Genomic DNA, 20,425 nt, shown 5'->3' on the forward strand with positions numbered 1-20,425 from the left:
AGATTTGGATAAGATTTAATTCAATTTGAGTACACGGAGGGGAAAGATAGGAAAGTTTTAATTTTGTTGAGGTTTTGTTACATTTGATTTGATTTGGGCATGTGTGTAGGTAAAACAAGGAAAGTTTGATTGAGTTGAGATTTTGGTAATAATTAATTTTATTTGATTTGATTGAGTTAATGCATGACATGGATTTGGAAAGTATCAATTTTGTTTTGATTATTTTAAGTTACTTTATTTACGTTGGTTTTTATTTTGTTCGGCATTTGTTGAGATTACCAGAAACCCAAAAGAAAACCAAAGTGAAAGAGGAGGTGTGGGGAGGCAAAAACCGAGGGAGGAGGTTAAGACAAGGCTACCAACTCCTCTTTAACGGTAGAGATTAATCCTCTACTATTTTTTCGACAAAGGGTGGATTTTGTTGAATCATAGTAAAGCATCAAGCGGATACAAACACAATGAATACACACCCGGCCTCTGCATAACTAAGATGCACACAGCCAACACCAACACATAAAATCCCATCAGCAAATAGCAAAGTCATATAGGACCAAAGCTATGCATAAGCAGGGGAAAACATCAAAGCGAACAAATTAGCAATCGACAAACTACAGTAATGACCATTAAACGGGGGCCATGGTAGTGATGGTCGGTCTGGTTGTCATTTCGTTTGTTCCTTCGCCTCACTCGTTTCGTCCCACCTATATTCGCATTTGAAAAAAAGGAAACGTCTCGCGGGGGTCGGGATGGGATGGAGAGAGGATGGTGAGAGGGTTCTGGATCTACTCTCTGTTGTGGAGGATGGTGAGAGGGTTCTGGATCTACTCTCTGTTGTGGAGGAGGTGGCCGGAGAAGGGAGATCGAGCGGCGGCGATGGTGCTCCCTCCCGGTGCGGGAGGCGCTCGTACCGACTTTAAATGAAGATTTCATGTAAAAAGTTTTTTGTGCAGTATGGATGCTGGGATGTTGAAGCCTGAAGACACAAGTCATGATCGAGATGGCTACAACTTTGATCGGAATCGGGCAGAGGGTAAGGTATAATGTGTTTTGTGGCTTGCTCTTATCCGTTTATTTACCTAAACCTCGACAAGTTGAACTTGCCCATGGCTGTGTTTTGTTCTTTTTCTAAAGAAAATAGTGATATCAACTCTATCCCAACAGAAATTTCTACCCTTAACGTTGCATCTTATAGTAATTCTTTTGGGTTGCAAATCACATAAATTCACGTTTTATTCCCTATTTGACTTTCCTGTTACCTTCTTTGCATGTACGACATCTCGAATTGTTTTGTCGTCCTTGTATATCGAAACATGTAACTCTAGTAGTAAGGATTCTCTTTTATTTGATATTGTTTAAGGCTATCAATTTAAATTCCTCCCCACCATAACTCTACTGAAGTTTATTGATTTGGCGATGTTTAGGATTATTATTTTCGCGAATATGCAAAGCTTGTCTATCATTGCATTGATAGAAGGGATAGAATGAGTACAAAGAGGGGTACAACACATGACATGAATGCATGCAGGCATGAACATAGTGTCTGGAGCAGAAAGACAAGGGGTGCTCGGTCCGAATAGAGGATACATCATAGCTAAACCTACCAAGCCTGAACCAAGAGCAGCAAAGCTAAACCGACAAGAATTCCAGCATTGCCTAAGCCAGAACCCAGGGACACTACAAGCGAGCAAACATAGCGCCTTCAAGAAGGAAGTCGTCGGGTGCACCTGAGGGCCTTGACAACGCCTCCAAGGAGGAAACGACATCTGCAGACGCCACCACTGCCAGCACCGGCAAGCCGAGCAAGGATTTCTCCCAGCCCTCAAGCTGAGCAATCCCATAGCCGCCGTATCTGGAGTCGGGGATGAGGATGCCAACGCTGGTCGGAGCCACCATGCCGGAAGGGGATTGGCGGGGTTGCACCTGCCATTGGAGGGTGCCACCACCACTGGACACACGAGCGTTGGATCTAGCAAAAGGGGAGGCTTTGAGGCGTACATGGTAGGGGAGGCGACGAAGCAAACAACGAGGGGGTGGGACGACGACGATTAGCAACGCCGACAAATAGGGACTGGTGGGATGCAGATCCATGTTATCGAGGCCATAGCCGCCGGGACGTCGGTGAGCCAGGCAAGCTAGAAGGGACGTAGCTGTTGGGTCGCCGAGGCCGAAGCTGCCCGACATAGGACGCTGTCAACCATGGACACCGGAGAGACGCAGGTCCAAGGTCAACGGTGCCGAAGCAGCGCCGAACAAGTACCCACCTTGAGAAGCCCCGGGACTGTCTAGCCTCATCACCTCCGCGCTAGAGCCGTCATGTGGCTTGATGGGGGAGGAAGGGCTGCCGGGGACGCGAGGGGACCCGCCTGCGCAAGGAAGGCAGGCCACGAACTCACCGTGGCTCAGTTGTTTAGGATTATATGTCTTCCAGAAATCTTCATTGACCCTGGTTATATATAATTTTCACAAATCAATAGAACCATCTGCTGATGATGGAATTGATCCAGAACACCCCGATCTGAGGGCACACCTGCACAAGATTGTTGAATCTCTACTACAAAAGCCGAATACAGTAGTGAAGTTGTTTTTTCTTTGTGGGGTGAATACAGTAGTGAAGTTAAAGATGCAAGAACTGAAATAGATCCTCCACACAATGGAGCTACCGAAAGAAAGTCTGGTACATCCTTCTTCTCCCTTTTATTGGTTTGAGTAGTGACTTTGTAGATTTCTTTAGTCAACACTGCATGCTATTTCAGGAGTTAAACCAAGTCATTCTAAGGATGCTTCAGAAAGTCAATGATGCGATGATGAGGCTAAACAACAATGTGATTAAATCCTCGACCATATAATGGAAGAGATGTACGGCTATACTTGCAGCTACCCAGATAGGGTTTCTCATTTTTGTTCTTATATTATAGGACAGAGGAAGTAGTTTATATTCATCGCGATCATTTCAAATCTACAGTGTTGCACAGATATAGTGTAATTTGTTTTGAGCCAGACGCGCCATTAATGATGGCGGCAAATTTGGATTTGACAAGTGGGGAGGAAGAGTGAATTAACTTTACGCAAGTCAACGACCTTTAAATTTTAATAAAGAAATGCCATCTAAAGTGCATGCGGATTCTAAAGTTTTATGTTTGACACGGTTGATATTGACCTGCTAAAATATTTCGGGTTAATTTGATAAATGCCACTTCAAATTTGGCGATTCCGAGAAATGCCACTGCAATTTCCAAACTTTAAAAAATGTCATTTCATGCCATTTTCAGTGGTATTTTTCAAAGTCTGTAGTGGCGTTTTTTAAAGTTTGCAAAAATTGTAATGGCATTTTTCAAAGTTTAAAAATTGCAGCGGCATTTCTCTGAATCACCATATTTGGAGTGGCATTTATCTAATTAACCCAAATATTTATGTCATGTTGCAACACATGGGTTGTTTTGCTAGTTTAATGGTAAACACTTTGACTTTATCGGATGAAAACTAAACGTGTGTCGGCCGTCTCCGCTGTCCTTTTCTTTTTAGGGGAACTTGATGCTTATTCATGCAGAGTTTATAGCTCCATCTGCGTCTAATTCTGAGAGCACACACTCCGAAGCCGCATGGAACCAAGTTTTACATCACAAATTACAGCGACCTTCCGGAGCTAGAACATGTGCGACCTTATTCGCAGAGCGTCCCACCCAAGCAACCCTATAAACTGGACGTGTGTCAGCCGTCTCCGCTGTCGTCAGATATGACTTTCAGCGGACGGCGTACCCTCCCCACGTAGACATACCGGCTAGTTTACAACACGGGCCAAGTTGCAAGCACTCGACCAAACACGCGAGGTGTTGCGGTCCGACCAGGTGAAGAAGGTGAGGGAAATTTTGCGATGGCAACAACGGCTCATGTTGCAACGGTCTGTGCCTCTGTGGTGACTCAGGTAGCGGATCAACGACTCTCGTTCACCGAATCAAATGGCTAGGGAGGCGGCCGATGTTCCTCGTGCGGCAGTCGACGGAAGCGTAGCGCGCCTTAATCCAGTGCATTTACCTCACATCCAACGGCTGTAAACAATCCTAAAAATTTCCCATCACCGTGAACTCAGTCTGCCCCTCCCGCCGCACCTTACCTGACCTGACCTTCTGCCACGGTGGCCGGCGGCGTCGACGGCCTGAATCATGCGGGGAGAGAGAGAGCGTGAGGGAGGGAGGCGACCACCGGCGGTGGCGGAGTGGAGGTGGTGGCGATACCGCGGCAGGCGGTACGCACGCAGGCTTGCGGCGGCGAAACAATGGAGAGGCTGGCGAGGGGAAGAGAGGTCGGAGCTTCGGGCGGCGAGCTGGAGAATCTCCGTCTTCACACGGGATCTATTCACTTCCCGGTTCATGGCGGCGGCGGTCTTCCTGATCCAGTTCTACAAGCCGAGCAATGGCTGCAGGTCCAACTCTGGCAAACAGTCTTGACTTGTTATGGACTAGTAGTACACTAGAGCTCGAAATTCAAGTTTCCACAATCTAGACAGGGTAGAACCAATTTCTTCACAATTGGATTACATTTTGTGTTGTTCTACATCAGACTGCTGATTTTTTCTTTCTAAAAAACACACACTGTTTAGTACAATTGGTGCCAATATAGAAGGGGAACCATCCTGTTCTTTCAGATTCAGATGCATTGACGCGTGATTTATTTCCTTTGAACATGGAAACGCTACAAAGGAAAAGCTTCCTAGCTGTTCGGTTCCTGAGTTGCTTGTCTTCTGACCTTCTGCAGACTAACCATTCCAACTTACAAGACTTTGCGGAGAACTGGGTGCCTTCGCAACAGCGGGTGATTGGTTGAGCTTATTGGAGGGATTGGGGAATCAGTTCACTGACCTTTTGTCGAACAAGAAGACCTTGGTCCGATGAGCACTCCGAGGGACAGTTCCATAGCTTGTCTCAGTCCTGAAGAGGTGAGCTTGGTACTCTGATATCAGTGCTTCTGCCACCGTTTCTTTCGGTTATTTTTGTGTTCATTGCTGGCTCTCTCTTATGTGTTAGCTTACATCCTTGTGACTGTGTGAGGTTGGTCTTTTGTATTGATATCCATTGAATTTGCATCTGTAATATATTCGTCGACACAAAAATTTGTGTTTGTGGGTTGGTTAGTAAAAAGGATCTTTTTGAAATTACATTTGAATTTAACCCTCAAATAAGTGAGGTATTCTTTCTTGTTTAGGTCAATACAGTGATCATTCAGGCCATTGCTTGTTGGCTGAGCATTTCCCAGAGCGCACTAAAATACAATTTCTCTGCAGGCAAAAAACTTGGTAGAAGGCTCATAACTGACTTGACCTTGACCATGGGTCGTCCATGGGTGGCTCTGTCCTCCATTCAGCCGCTTCGTGGAAGCTTCCTCCTTGGTGTGCAATATTGCCTTTATATGATGGCAATACTCCTTGGTGGAAGCTCATAAAAGGTGCTGGCTAGCACATGGTTTTATTGCAATACTGCCTGGTATTATGCCTAGAGATACCTCCAAACGAGTGTGCTCTTACCCACTCCAAGTGGCAGCCCAAGTGGATGCGTGTACTGCTGTCCTAGTCACCAATCTTGACTGCCCTCATCAGTCAGCTGAACATGCCAATCTGCTTGTTCACACTATTGGTCCTCTTCCATTCTATACACACATCGGCTTCTTCCTCCGAGTATCAAAGCAGAGCACACAAACTCTTCTCCATGTCTCCCCTCTACATACTATCACTCGGGCTTCTCCTTCTGCACGTTCCTCATTGGTGCTCCTCCTCTGCAGCTGCAACCAACACCCTGACGGCGGGCCAGTCGCTCGCCGTCGGCGGCAGCAAGCTCGTCTCGGGGAACGGCAAGTTCGCACTCGGCTTCTTCCAGCCAGCAGCAGGCACCATCAGTAAGTCCCAGAACACCTCCGGCTCCAGCTGGTACCTTGGCATATGGTTCAACAAGTTACCAGTTTTTACTGTCGTTTGGGTTGCCAATAGGGATCAACCCATCACCGGCCCCAGCCTCAACCAAACACAGCTCCAGATATCAAGCGATGGCAATCTTGTCATCGTACACAATGATTCCGTAGTTTGGTCCACTCACATTGTCAATAATAGGACACAAGCCAGCAGCATAAACACCACTGCTACTGCTGCCGTTCTCTTGAACAGTGGAAATCTCGCCCTTACAGTTACAGAGAGCCCATCGTCATCATCGGACCTACCGTTGTGGCAGAGCTTCGATCACCCAACAGATATTGTGCTTCCTGGTGCCAAGGTTGGCCGAAACAAGATCACTGGTTTGAATCGTAAGGGCGTCTCAAAGAAGAGCCTCATTGATCCGGGTCTCGGCTCATACAGCGTTGAACTAGACATCAGCGGACAGGTCGTCCTCAAGCGCCTAAACCCCTCAGTGGTGTATTGGCATTGGGCATCCTCCAAAACATCATCATTGAAGCTTATACCAATACTCAAGTCCATTCTGGATATGGATCCACGGACCAAAGGTTTGATTAACCCAGCATATGTTGATAACGACCAAGAGGAGTACTACATGTACACCTCACCAGATGAATCATCTTCCACATTTGTCTCACTTGACATCTCTGGTCAGATAAAGCTGAATGTTTGGTCGCAAGCCAGCCAGTCTTGGCAAACCATATATGCCCAGCCCGCCGATGCCTGCACTCCGGCCGCTACCTGTGGAGCTTTCACAGTATGCAACGGCACTGCACAACCATTCTGTGACTGTATGGGGAGCTTCTCTCAGAAGTCACCGCGGGATTGGATGTTTAATGATCGAACAGGAGGGTGCATCAGAAATACACCGTTACACTGCAACACTAGCAGTAACAACAAAAACATGACAAGTTCAACAGATATATTCAACCCCATTGCTCATGTTACGTTACCCTACAACCCACAAAGCATAGACGTTGTTACCACACAGAGCAAATGTGAAGAAGCTTGTCTCAGTTCCTGCTCCTGCACTGCTTATTCCTATAGCAACAGCAGATGCTCTGTCTGGCATGGGGAATTGCTTAGTGTAAATCGCAATGATGGCATTGATAATACTTCTGAAGATGTTCTATACCTCCGCCTTGCCGCCAAAGATTTGCCGCCAAGTTTGATGAAGAACAAAAGAAAACCAAACGTTGGAGCTGTTACCGCTGCAAGCATTATTGGTTTTGGGTTACTAATGCTCATGGTGTTGTTACTGATTTGGAGGAACAGATTCAAGTGGTGTGGTTTGCCTTTGTACAGCAATGAAGGTAGTTCTGCTGGGATCATAGCCTTCAGATACACTGACTTAGTTCGTGCTACTAAAAACTTCTCCGAAAAGCTGGGAGGAGGTGGTTTTGGTTCTGTATACAAGGGAGTGTTAAGTGACTCGAAGACTACCATAGCAGTGAAAAAGCTTGATGGTGCCAATCAAGGAGAGAAGCAATTCAGGGCCGAGGTGAGCTCAATTGGACTGATCCAACATATCAACCTAGTCAAATTGATTGGTTTCTGCTGCGAAGGTCATCACAGATTACTTGTGTACGAGCACATGTTCAATGGGTCTCTTGATAGTCATCTATTTAAGAAGAGCAATAATGCTGATGCTGCTGTCCTAAACTGGAACACCAGATATCAGATTACCCTAGGAGTTGCCAGAGGGTTGTCCTACTTGCATCAGAGTTGCCGCGAATGCATCATACACTGTGATGTTAAGCCAGAAAACATACTTGTGGACGCATCCTTTGCTCCCAAAGTTGCAGACTTTGGATTGGCAGCGTTTGTTGGAAGGGATTTTAGCCGAATTCTGACCACATTCAGAGGAACCAAAGGTTATCTTGCTCCAGAGTGGCTTACCGGAGTTGCTATTACACCAAAAATCGATGTTTACGGCTTCGGCATGGTACTGATGGAGATCATATCCGGAAGCAGGAATTCACCTGAAACACACAACACTAGCAGCAGCACCAGTTACCACGCTGAATATTTCCCTGTGCAAGCCATCAACAAGCTTCATGGGGGAGATGTGAAGAGTTTGGTGGATCCACGGTTGCATGGTGACTTCAATTTGGAAGAGGCTGAAAGGGTTTGCAAAGTTGCATGTTGGTGCATTCAAGATAATGAGTTTGATCGGCCGACGATGGGTGAAGTGGTCCGGGTTCTCGAGGGTCTGCAGGAAATTGATGTGCCCCCGATGCCAAGACTGCTTGCTGCTATAACGGCGCAACCTGGTGCTGCATATTCAGTGTAATTAAATTCACAGTCGATGCTAATAATCTTTGTTAATTTCAGCAAATTTTAAAGTTGTAGTAATGTCGAGTGGAAGAAATAAAGGCAAGCATTGTAGCAAAATATGGCAGAACTACCAATATGTGTATGTTTTGTTGATTGGATAGTTCGATATATATCCTTAAATCCTTACATCGAAGGAAGCTGTCGATTTATATGTATGCCACTACTGGTTCTTCATCGAGAGCACACATAGCCTGGGCGTGCCTCATGCTCACTCCAGGATGTGACCTTCTGACATGGCACCGGCAGCCTGGCCCCACACTTGCTCGATGAAATGTGCGGCAGGCTTCAATGCTGGCATGGCTGTGAAGGAAAAAAAAAGGGTACACATGATAGAATGAATCCAGGTTGAAGACGGCCAAAGCTGATATGACAGTATGTAATATGTTGATTATGTCGACATATAAATTCACTCGATGTGTGCTGAACTTTCTGTTATGGCCTTCTCTTTTGAGGATATGTTTTCCTTGTAAGTTTCTTGGAGATTGTAGTGATGATAGAGCTCTTATTTCAGATTCACCATGTTACATAAACTAGGAATGCATTGCCACTGTTATTTCGTTCTATAGATTGTTAATGCTCCAAAGTAACTTTGCTAATCATGAGGTTATAACAAACCCGTAGAAGAAAACAATCACAGTAGACGAGAAGGTGTTGCGTAAAGATGACATTGACATTCATAACCCTGTTAGGAACTTAGGAAGAGCACAGAAGTGCTCTGGCTCCTTCAGTCCATGCTGACAAAACAGCGAAGAAGCATCCTCCTACTGTGAAGACAACGCCTTGGGTTTCAATAAGCATCCTAAAATTTGCAAATCTGGTAAAGATTCCAACCAGCAGCAAACAACTGTTTCTCTTCTGATTGCGGCATTTTTTCCCCCTTTGTACTGCTTGCATATGTTCTGAACTTCTGATGAATTTATGTACTGTGTTAGGTCATGTTTACCTTGGGAGGCATAGGCATCTGGAACGAAGCATGAAGCACAAGCTTCTCAAGGTACTGCATTGCACTGTGCTTACACGCTCGTACTAAATTGCTGAGACAAAAGGCTGCAGCAATTCATCCTCACTAAAAACAGTGCAAACTAAATAGTTGTTACTGTTTTTTTTCAACCAAAAATAGTTGTTACTGTCAATGAAAAGAATCACCTCTGCACGAACCTAAGGGTACGCATCCTCTGCATGAACCTAACTACACTTGAACCTAGCTAAACGTCTCCACTGTAAGCCAAAGCACCATTCAGCTTCAGCACAAAGCCACGAACAACCAAGGGAAATAAGGAGCATAAGAGAGGATGAAGGTTACTAGTATTAGCTTGCTTAGGCAAGATGCGAGGTACAGATTAAATAGTTGTTTTCGGACTGTACCTAGTCAAGAGACTGCGTAAGCTGTATAATCGCCTGGTACGTTCAAATTTATGTATTTTGCCATTTTTCGTATTCTGTCAGTGTAGAGGATGCATCGTATTGTACTCTCTGGGTGCTATGCTATATATTTCCTTTGTCCTAAACATGGAAATACTATAGGGGGGAAAGCTTGCCAGTTTGGTTCCTGACTAAGTTGCTTTATTTTTGACATTCTGTAGAATTAACCACCATCACACACTTGCAAGTTTGATGCAGGTACTTGACTGGCTTCAGAAGTAAAGATATTAGAAGGCCAGGACATTGTTACGGAACTACTGGCTACTAATTGGTCAGCTCGAATCCAAGGTGACGTGCAAGCTCTGAAGTCTGAGGTCTGAACTGACAACTCCTTCACGCGTCCAAGACTTCTCCAGCAGCTATATTATTCAACCGCCCCTAATAAAATAGCCACTAAACTACTCCAATCAACGCCGTTGCAATCAACGTGGCACGTACAGCGACGCTCCAAGACTTCCCCGGTTACGTAGGAGTGAAGAACAGAGCAACTGAAGGAGTCGTCGGCTGACATTTCTCTGCTTGCAGCACAGCCCACAAGCCTATAAATACAAGAAGCTGGCAGATAATCAATCAATCAAGAAGCTCGATCGAGCAGCTATGATGGTGCGGGCGTTGGGTCTCGCTGCTGGCTCGGCGCACTACGCGCCCAGCAGCGTTGTGGGTCTGGCTTTCGGCTTCGTGGCCGCCGTTGCAATCGTGGCCATCGCCGTGTTTGGCTGCGCCGGCCACAAGAAGCGCCCCGCGGATAAGAAGCGCAGACGTCGTCGCGCAGGCGGGGACGATGGCGGCGGAGGAGGGGATGACGGCGGCGGATATGGGGACGGTGGGGGCGGAGGCGACGGTGGTGGGGGCGGAGGGGGCGGGGGAGGCGATGGCGGGGGCGGAGGGGGCGGGGGAGGCGATGGCGGGGGCGGAGGAGGCTGCTAAGAAAAGTCATCGTTCTTGAGGCAGAGCTAGAAACGCAGTTCTACCCACATTGTTATGCTTTTTTTTAGAAATACCCACGTTGTTATGTAATTTAGTGATCTACTGTAGTGTATATAAAAGGTCTTATAATAGTTCACCGATCACCGAGGCAGTTTAAAGTTGAGAGTTTTAAATCTAAGTACATGACTTGTCCTTTTCTAAAAAAAGTACATGACTTGAGAACTAAAGCAGTTTAAAGTTGAGAGTTTTGAGTTTGATTTCTTTTTCTTGTTTATTTACCCGGTGCCACCTGTTCTTATCCTTTGCGGCACTCTCCAAAACTCCTCCTCTCTATCTCTGACTCCAACCTCCCGTTCTCTTTCTCTCTGCCTCATCTTTCTCTCCGAAGTAGTATCAAGTGCGTGCACCTTCTGGCTTCTTTAGCAACACCAGCACAATCCGAAATGGACCCATAGGCTTTCTCTGGCCAGGAATGCGTAGCGTACAGCTTGTGTCCGAGACACAAAAGGAAACATGTACACTACAGGTGCGGCATACAAGACCCGGACTTATATACAGGTGCGGCATACAAAACCCGGACCTATATACGTAAATACATGTTCAACACCCCCCGCAGTCGAAGCGCCGCCGGTGACGCAAATACTGGACCGAAAGCCCTCGAAAGTCGAGGTAGGTAGTCCCTTCGTCATGACATCGGCGAACTGCTGATCGGTTGGCACGTGCAAAACTCGAACACGACCAAACGCGACGTGCTCCCGGACGAAGTGGATGTCGAGCTCAATATGCTTCGTCCGGCGATGATGAACAGGGTTGGCAGAGAGGTAGACCGCGGAGACGTTGTCACAGTGGACAATTGTGGCCTTGAGAATCTCACATAGCAACTCCTGAAGTAGCCGTCGTAGCCAGAAGCACTCCGCGACGGCGTTAGTCACAGCCCTGTACGACTCGGCCTCGGCGCTCGATCGTGAAACTGTGGGTTGTCGTTTAGACGACCACGAGATCAGAGAGGGCCCGAGGTAGACACAATAGCCGAAGGTGGAGCGCCGAGTGTCGGGGCACCCAGCCCAGTCGACGTCGGAGTAGGCGACGAGGCCGGTGTCGGAGGACGCCGTCAGGGTGAGACCCATAGCCGTGGTGCCATGTTAGGGGTGGACTGCCCGGTGGGGGCTGCTAAGGAAACTCTATCATGCGCCAGGCGACGGAGTTCTGGGAGAATAATGTGCATAAGAAGATTTTATGCATGTTGTCGATAATATTTGTAACTTTTCTAGGATCTATAATATTTGTACTTGTGTATTGTGTATGCGTGTATTTTTTGTTTGTTCAAACAGTTTTGCTTGCCATGAACTCATGATATAACTAGTATGGTGGCCCTCACATATGCGAAGGAACTGTCTTCATTTGTTAAAAATATATTTATAGTTTCATATATATATATATATTCACATTTTTGCGATAAATAGTAGTTTCACATATATTTTTCATATTACTCGATGCCTTCTCTCATTTACTCCATGCTTTCCGAATTAGTATTCAAGATGCAACTTGTATTGTTATTTGTGTATATGCACATGTTGCCAGAAATTTAAAATTATATTATAAATTGTTTTTCATCACAAATATTTCAATATTAAGGAAGTGAGGCTAGCACTTTTGGTTGGGGTAGTGGATGTACAAGTCGACCACCTGTGTAACGAAAAAAATAGTGACTCTAAACCTACAAAGAAAATATCTGAAAGGAAAATCCTTTGGATTGAGTCCTAAGATGTTTATGTGAACCAACTAAAAAAAGATGTTTATGTGAATAAAAAGGACTCAAATATGCATTGTTGATATTGAAGACAAAACCTCTTCGTGACTTCTCCTGACAATAACATCCTTTATTGGCTCTTATGGGTTTCACTGTCGTCATGTATGGGACGTGGATTTACAGATCATAGGTCTAGTTGCCCGAATCGATAGAATGAACATGTAGTTCTTTGCAAGGAAGTGATATTTGTGTCTTCTTGTCGATTATAACATTATTTTCCCCACTACTGCTGAAGGGCTTACCGGTGACATGTGCTAAAGCCCTATTAGTGGCAAGCAATACACCGATCAGTGGTAACTAGCCACTAGTAAGTGGTTATCAGTGATGGGTGTCTCGCTCGTCACTGGTAAGTTCACATCAGTAACGAGTGCCCCTAGCTACTCATTGATAACCCACAAGCATAGTGGATCGTGTGGTCTTCGTTGGGAAGTATAACAACCCTAATTTATAATCAACGCGATGGGATCGGCATAATATTTATAAGCTTTAGCATTTGAGCTGTCAATTGAACCACACATAAAAACAAATAGTTACTGGAGAGAATTTATTCATAGCCAAATGTGACAGAGTGAATGTTCTATGTTTGCAGAGAAGTAAACAGGAAGTGGCAAATACCCATGAGTTTCCAAAGAATCGAGTATCTTAAAGAGAGCAATAATTATGGAAAAAAATGTAGGAATTAAGATGCACAATGAGACGTAGGTGCTAGATCCACGCCTAGGCAAAGCCCTCCAGTCAAAGGTGGTGGTGGTTTCCGCCACGAGAAAAAATTACGAAAAAAATATCTCTAGAGTATTTCAGGGGTCTATAGAAAATATCTTCCAGGTTATCAAGTTGCATTACTCTTTGTAGTGAAATGTTCTCACTAGAAGTGAAAGACTGAAGTTCAGGTAGTCCAGCCTTTTGTCCTGCCAGAAAAGAAGTGTTACCATCAAAAAGTCACTTTGGAACCCGGGTGCATTGGAGCCCTATTTTTTAAACTGTGCCAAAATACTTTTTTGAAGTTCCAATTTTTTTTGAAAACAAATCAACATGTTTATATGAATGTATATTACACATGTGTAAATTCTGATGCTGAAATAAGCAACTATGTCAGTTACACAAAAATGACAAAATCATGATTTTAGAAAGATGAACAGTGCATGCATTATTCACTATTTGGAAATCACCATTTTGTCATTTTTGTATAGGTCGCATATTTACTTATTTCATCGCCAAACTTTACACATGTGTAATATACATCCATATGATCACATAGAATTTTTTTCAGAATTTTTTGAAACCTTAAATGTGATTTTCAAAGTATTTAAAATAAGGTCCTCCAATACACCCGGGTTCCAAAAATCCACTCTCGTGTTACCATGCCCAACTTGGCAGGAAGCAAATTGCTTGTATGCAGGCAATAGCTTCAAGATAGGTTTTCACTAGAAAGATCCCACCATTCTGTCATTAGGCAATGAGTTTTTATAATAGTAAAAGTCTCCAAAATGATATTCGCCCAGGGTGGATCAGCACGGTTGCGGAACTCGTGAAGATGATTCATAAGCAGAGCTTGGAAGACGACCCTGTTATTGATGATATTCGGGAAGACATTTTGCTCTCGTGCAAGCTCTGCTCCACAATCCTATGGCTTGTGCTTGAGGTTATGGCTCCGCTTGCGTACGCCCTCGGGTTTGTGTAACATGTTTTGCGCTCGTACGAAGTCGCCCATGCGTGGGATGACGCAGTAGCCACACGTCACACTATCGTGCAGCTATTGTGTGCAACATCAGTCACGACGAAATCTGGTCACTAGGCCACGTGGGGAGTGACCCTTGATCGGTCGCACAAAGCAGCTGGAGATAACGTCCCGGCCACAACCTCCGTGACACCATGACCCGTCCGTACAGTTCCACGCTGCATGCAAGCTACTGCACGAAACTACAATCCGAGTGCCCGACCACGACCAACACGAACTTGCCTCGCAACCTCTCAGCGGACTAATCATTCGTTTCCGCGTCTGAGACTCACCGTCCAGCATCCGTTCCACGCCTAGCTCTCCTGCTGTCGCCTGAGAACACCATTTCCGGTCTAATGAAGTACAGTATGATTGTTCACTGCGCCGCAAGCAAAGCCTTGACCAATGACTAGCAAACCACTACGCACGATGCCAAACCTTTAAATACTGGTCCATGGCCACCACCCTCTCACATCTCACCAACAAGCCATAGAGCTCAAGTCGCAGAAGCTCAATCCAATTCGCAGCAATGGTCAGGATGCTGGACCTCGCCGAGGCCAAGGGCTTCGCCGCCCCCGGCAATGTCATTGGCCTAGCCTTCGTCTTCGTGGCCGTCGTCGCGGTCGTGGTCGTCGCCGTGTTCAGCTGCTCCGACGGGGCGGACGAGTCAGACGCCAAGCGCAAAAAGAAACGCAAGGCCCAACCCGTCGTTATTGTTTACGGTGGTGGAGGCTGCTAAGGACTCGTGCACACTAGTCCTCCTGGCGTGGGGGCAAATGCATTGCAGAGTATTCTTACCATTTACTTTAACATACAAACATACGATTTGGGCATAAATATTTCCATTATATTAACAGGAAAAGGCGTAGCCATTTCCATTCTATTATACTATTCATATTAATATGCAAATATAATTCAGTTTGAGTTCTCATTTTATCAGTTAAAGTATTCATATTCCATCAAAACCGAATCTTGTCAAAATATATTGCTACCAATTTCTGCAGCAACACTCCGGGTTGCTTGTTCTGATGTGAATTACAAATATATTGATCTGGAAAAAAATGCAAAGAATGTGCAGTATTATTTATCCATGATATCTCTGGTTTCTCCTGCCTGATGGTCTGATGATTAACTTTCTTTGAAGACCACTACACATTAATGTTTTTGTCAAGAACTCAAATGCTGATATATACTCATCTTTTGTTTTTTGAGATTATTTGAGAGAGATACTCCCTCCATTTCAAATATAAGATATATTAGTTTTTTCAGAAATCGAACACGTGCACATTTGGCCAAGTTTTTAGAAAAATATATCAATACCTACAATACCAATTTTATATCATTAGATCCATCATGAAAAATATTTTTATATCTTATTAATTCGTATTTCAGACGTTCATATTATATCCTACAATCTTGGTTTCCTGAAAAATGATGCATCTTATATTCTGAAACGGAGGAGTAGCACGCAACTTTTTCTTAGCGTAAGATTCTAGTTTTATTTTTTTGAGAAATGCGTATAAGATAGTAGTAACACAAGTACAGAAAGATGCAAAGCTTACGCAGCTCAACCGGGCCCTTTTTTGTCCTCCCAGCTCTCTCTAGGCCGGCATTTTGGACGCCTCTCTAACCTGTGCGTGCTTTGACGGGAAGAGGCATTGCCCAATGCTTGATATGAGTTGCTATCGGTTCTGCACAGAGTTTGCCCCAAGCAAGCTCACTGCTTCTCCCAAAGATATCCCTTGAGGATGCCATGCCAAAGTATTGGGAGGTCTTTCCTGCCACACACACACACACACACACACACACACACACACACACACACACCCACACACACACACACACACACACACACACACACACACACACACACACACACACACATGCTTGATTGATCCTGTCTGTCTTTTTAATGATTCTAAGATAAAGAATAATTGAAATGTTTCTCTCCCTTGATGATTTTTCTGTTCCCTCTCTGCAAAGGAGATGATTTAGACAGAGGTGCCCTCTTTCCAAAAGAGATAACTTAGACATGGGAATCTTTTATTTGTAGGAATCCTAAGTATTTAGGAAGGATGTGAAATCATCACTTGTTTTGACTAACTGTGCAGAAGATGACATGAAACTTCATCTAAATAATGTAACAAAGGGATGTACTAATCCCTTGGACTGCCAGCTGGCTTAAAAAGCAGTAAGACTGGTTGTGGGCCATGGCGGTGTTTGTTTAGCAACATGGTTCCCACACCGTGAACTTGTTATCTGTTTGTCAATGCAACTTGAATTCAAGATTTTATTCATCAGTTGTTGTGTTTCCTAATTTTTAAACTGTTATGGGCATCTATGGGTGACGGTTGATGCGATGCAATAGGGACCCTCATGATATAAGTTTGTTTGTACACCTAATTTCTTTGTCAACATTCGCACGGGAGGATGTTGCAATCTTGTTTCTCCGACATCTATTATGTTATTAAAAGCTCCATGTTGTGATTGTAGTTGTGAAACTCAGGATCACGGGCATGTAGTCAAAGCCTGCAAGGATAGTTTGAAGAATCCTCGGCTTGATTATCTACCTTTCTTGTTCGATTCCCCGTAGCTACTATGCTACTGGTATGACCCCTGTCTTTGTTTTACCTTACATGGATGAAGAACATGCTATTTCACTTACATGGATGATTCACTGGATTATGTTTTAGTTCTACCGATTGTTGCCAATGTTGATGATATTTCTTTGCTCGATGGGCATGCACTATGGAGGTGTTGTGTCCATCTGTTGCTTGGATGATGTATCTTAGTCAACTAACTTCCAAAGTATATGATCCCTCACATGCTACGGTTTGCCACGCAACTCTAGATATAACACCAGTAAATCAGAGTGCCCTTGTAAATCACCAATTCTAAGAACTTTTCCTATCATCAAATTGTAGATGCCTCATGTAACTTCAACTTTGGAACTACCTAGATCTGCAACTTTTGTAGTCCCCTTGTAACTCAACTATCTCCATGTCCTGTGTAACTTGTAGAAAATTGATGGGAGGGTTGTTAAATATGGTTTCTGGTAAAGTTCTGGACAACTACAAGGTTGTAGTTTTTGCATAGCTATTGCATCTTTGGCCATGTCTAGCTAGCTCACAAATTTATTTGTACAGTGTGTTACTGATGTTGTAGCTTTGTACCATCCTGAAGCAATTGTTTGCTATGGGGCTCACAATTGTTTGCTCTTGACCGAAAAAGTTTGTGAAGCAGATTGTTTTGGTAGATCTTTACTGTTATAGTTCTATGTACAAACTTAGACCATGTTTTTGATTTATTGTCCAATGGAATCAAACTTGTATCCCTGAGAAACCAACTTTTATTTAGGGAAAACTTAGGCTTTGCTCCTTCCTGTTGTGATTGAACATGTTTTGTGATGAGGGGGGGGGGGATAATTCCTCTGTATTTGTTTAGAAATATTATAATGTGATGGGCTTAATGATCCTTATATTTTTGTACGGCAAAGGAGCTGGATGGGATTCTTGATTCATCTGAAGGCAAACCTGCAAAGGGCTCTACTACCAGTGATGGTTCTGTTGGAAATATGCCCTAGAGGCAATAATAAATGGTTATTATTATATTTCTTTGTTCATGGTAATTGTCTATTATTCATGCTATAATTGTATTGTCCGGAAATCGTAATACATGTGTGAATACGTAGACCACAAAGTGTCCCTAGTAAGCCTCTAGTTGACTAGCTCGTTGATCAACAGATAGTCATGGTTTCCTGACTATGGACATTGGATGTCATTGATAACGGGATCACATCATTAGGAGAATGATGTGATGGACAAGACCCAATCCTAAGCATAGCATAAAAGATCGTGTAGTTTCGTTTGCTAGAGCTTTTCCAATGTCAAGTATCTTTTCCTTAGACCATGAGATCGTGCAACTCCCGGATACCGTAGGAGTGCTTTGGGTGTGCCAAACGTCACAACGTAACTGGGTGACTATAAAGGTGCATTACGGGTATCTCCGAAAGTGTCTGTTGGGTTGGCACGGATCGAGACTGGGATTTGTCACTCCGTGTGACGGAGAGGTATCTCTGGGCCCACTCGGTAATGCATCATCATAATGAGCTCAATGTGACTAAGGCGTTAGTCACGGGATCATGCATTGCGGCACGAGTAAAGAGACTTGCCGGTAACGAGATTGAACAAGGTATTGGGATACCGACGATCGAATCTCGGGCAAGTAACATACCGATTGACAAAGGGAATTGCATACGGATTGATTGAATCCTCGACACCGTGGTTCATCCGATGAGATCATCGTGGAGCATGTGGGAGCCAACATGGGTATCCAGATCCCGCTGTTGGTTATTGACCGGAGAGGCGTCTCGGTCATGTCTGCATGTCTCCCAAACCCGTAGGGTCTACACACTTAAGGTTCGGTGACGCTAGGGTTGTAGAGATATATGTATGCGGAAACCCGAAAGTTGTTCGGAGTCCCGGATGAGATCCCGGACGTCACGAGAGGTTCCGGAGGTGAAGAATTATATATAGGAAGTCCAGTTTCGGCCACCGGGAAAGTTTCGGGGGTTATCGGTATTGTACCGGGACCACCAGAAGGGTCCCGGGGGTCCACCGGGTGGGGCCACCTGTCGCGGAGGGCCCCGTGGGCTGAAAGTGGAAGGGAACCAGCCCCTAGTGGGCTGGGGCGCCCCCCTTGGGCCTCCCCCCATGCGCCTAGGGTTTGAAACCCTAGGGGGGGGGGAGTTTCCCCCTTGCCTTGGGGGGCAAGGCAACCCTTCCCCCCCACTTGGCCGCCGCCCCCCCCTTTGGATCTGATATCCAGGGCCGGCGCCCCCCCAGGGGGCCTATATAAAGGGGGGGGGGGAGGGAGGGCAGCACATAACAGCCTTGGGCGCCTCCCTCCTCCCCTGCAACACCTCTCTCTCTCTCGCAGAAGCTTAGCAAAGCCCTGCCGAGACCCGCTACATCCACCACCACGCCGTCGTGCTGTTGGATCTCCATCAACCTCTCCTTCCCCCTTGCTGGATCAAGAAGGAGGAGACGTCGCTGCACCGTACGTGTGTTGAACGCGGAGGTGCCGTCCGTTCGGCACTCGGTCATCGGTGATTTGGATCACGACGAGTACGACTCCGTCATCCACGTTCATTGGAACGCTTCCGCTCGCGATCTACAAGGGTATGTAGATGCACTCCCTTCCCCTCGTTGCTAGTATACTCCATAGATGCATCTTGGTGAACGTAGGAAAATTTTAAAATTATGCTACGATTCCCAACAGTGGCATCATGAGCCAGGTCTATGCGTAGTTACTATGCACGAGTAGAACACAAAGCAGTTGTGGGCGTTGAGTTTGCCAATTCTTCTTGCTGCTACTAGTCATTTCTTGTTTCGGCGGCATTGTAGGATGAAGCGGCCCGGACCGACCTTACACGTATGCTTACGTGAGACTGGTTCCACCGACTGACATGCACTAGTTGCATAAGGTGGCTAGCGGGTGTCTGTCTCTCCTACTTTAGTCGGAACGGATTCGATGAAAAGGGTCCTTATGAAGGGTAAATAGAAATTGGCAAATCACGTTGTGGTCATACGTAGGTAACAAAACGTTCTTGCTAGAAACCTACAAACCACGTAAAAACTTGCAACAACAATTAGAGGACGTCTAACTTGTTTTTGCAGAAAGTGCTATGTGATGTGATATGGCCAGAAGATGTGATGAATGATATATGTGATGTATGAGATTGATCATATTCTTGTAATAGGAATCACGACTTGCATGTCGATGAGTATGACAACCGGCAGGAGCCATAGGAGTTGTCTTTATTATTTTGCATGACCTGCGTGTCATTGAATAACGCCATGTAATTTGCTTTACTTTGTTGCTAAACGCGTTAGCCATACAAGTAGAAGTAATCGTTGGCGTGACAACTTCATGAAGACACAATGATGGAGATCATGATGATGGAGATCATGGTGTCATGCCGGTGACGAAGATTATCATGGTGCCCCGAAGATGGAGATCAAAGGAGCATGATGATATTGGCCATATCATGTCACTATTTGATTGCATGTGATGTTTATCATATTTTGCATCTTATTTGCTTAGAACGATGGTATTAAGTAAGATGATCCCTTATAATAATTTCAAGAAAGTGTTCACCCTAACTGTGCACCGTTGCGAAGGTTCGTTGTTTCGAAGCACCACGTGATGATCGGGTGTGATAGATTCTAAACGTTTGAATACAACGGGTGTTGACGAGCCTAGCATGTACAGA

At 45.1% G+C, this 20,425-nt stretch overlaps 1 protein-coding gene and 1 long non-coding RNA gene across 3 annotated transcripts; both read left to right on the top strand.

Moving 5' to 3' along the window:
- The first annotated feature begins 4,077 nt into the window (after positions 1-4,077).
- LOC123497169 (uncharacterized) lies at positions 4,078-5,152 on the top strand. The gene is made up of 2 exons (XR_006670690.1): positions 4,078-4,420; positions 4,753-5,152. It is a non-coding gene; the product is annotated as an uncharacterized lncRNA (long non-coding RNA).
- A 168-nt stretch (positions 5,153-5,320) lies between these two features.
- Positions 5,321-8,332, top strand: LOC109754640 (G-type lectin S-receptor-like serine/threonine-protein kinase At2g19130). Of its 2 annotated transcripts, XM_073509164.1 has the most exons (2): positions 5,321-5,886; positions 5,978-8,332. In XM_073509164.1, the coding sequence occupies exons 1-2, from the start codon at positions 5,483-5,485 to the stop codon at positions 8,229-8,231; spliced, it is 2,658 nt and encodes an 885-aa protein (XP_073365265.1). In that variant the 5' UTR covers positions 5,321-5,482; the 3' UTR covers positions 8,232-8,332. The 2 variants fall into 2 exon arrangements, with proteins under 2 accessions (XP_073365265.1, XP_020169147.3); XM_020313558.4 differs by having other exon boundaries at positions 5,621-8,332.
- The last annotated feature ends 12,093 nt before the right edge of the window (positions 8,333-20,425 follow it).

Source organism: Aegilops tauschii, chromosome 2 (assembly GCF_002575655.3).
Source record: "Aegilops tauschii subsp. strangulata cultivar AL8/78 chromosome 2, Aet v6.0, whole genome shotgun sequence".
NCBI lineage: Eukaryota > Viridiplantae > Streptophyta > Magnoliopsida > Poales > Poaceae > Aegilops > Aegilops tauschii.

Coding starts and splice junctions, on each gene's coding strand:
- LOC109754640 (XM_073509164.1), top strand. CDS start 5,483: ATGCCTAGAGATACCTCCAAACGAGTGTGCTCTTACCCACTCCAAGTG. Junction 5,887..5,977: donor GCCAGCAGCAGGCACCATCA/GTAAGTCCCAGA, acceptor GGTTGCCAATAG/GGATCAACCCATCACCGGCC.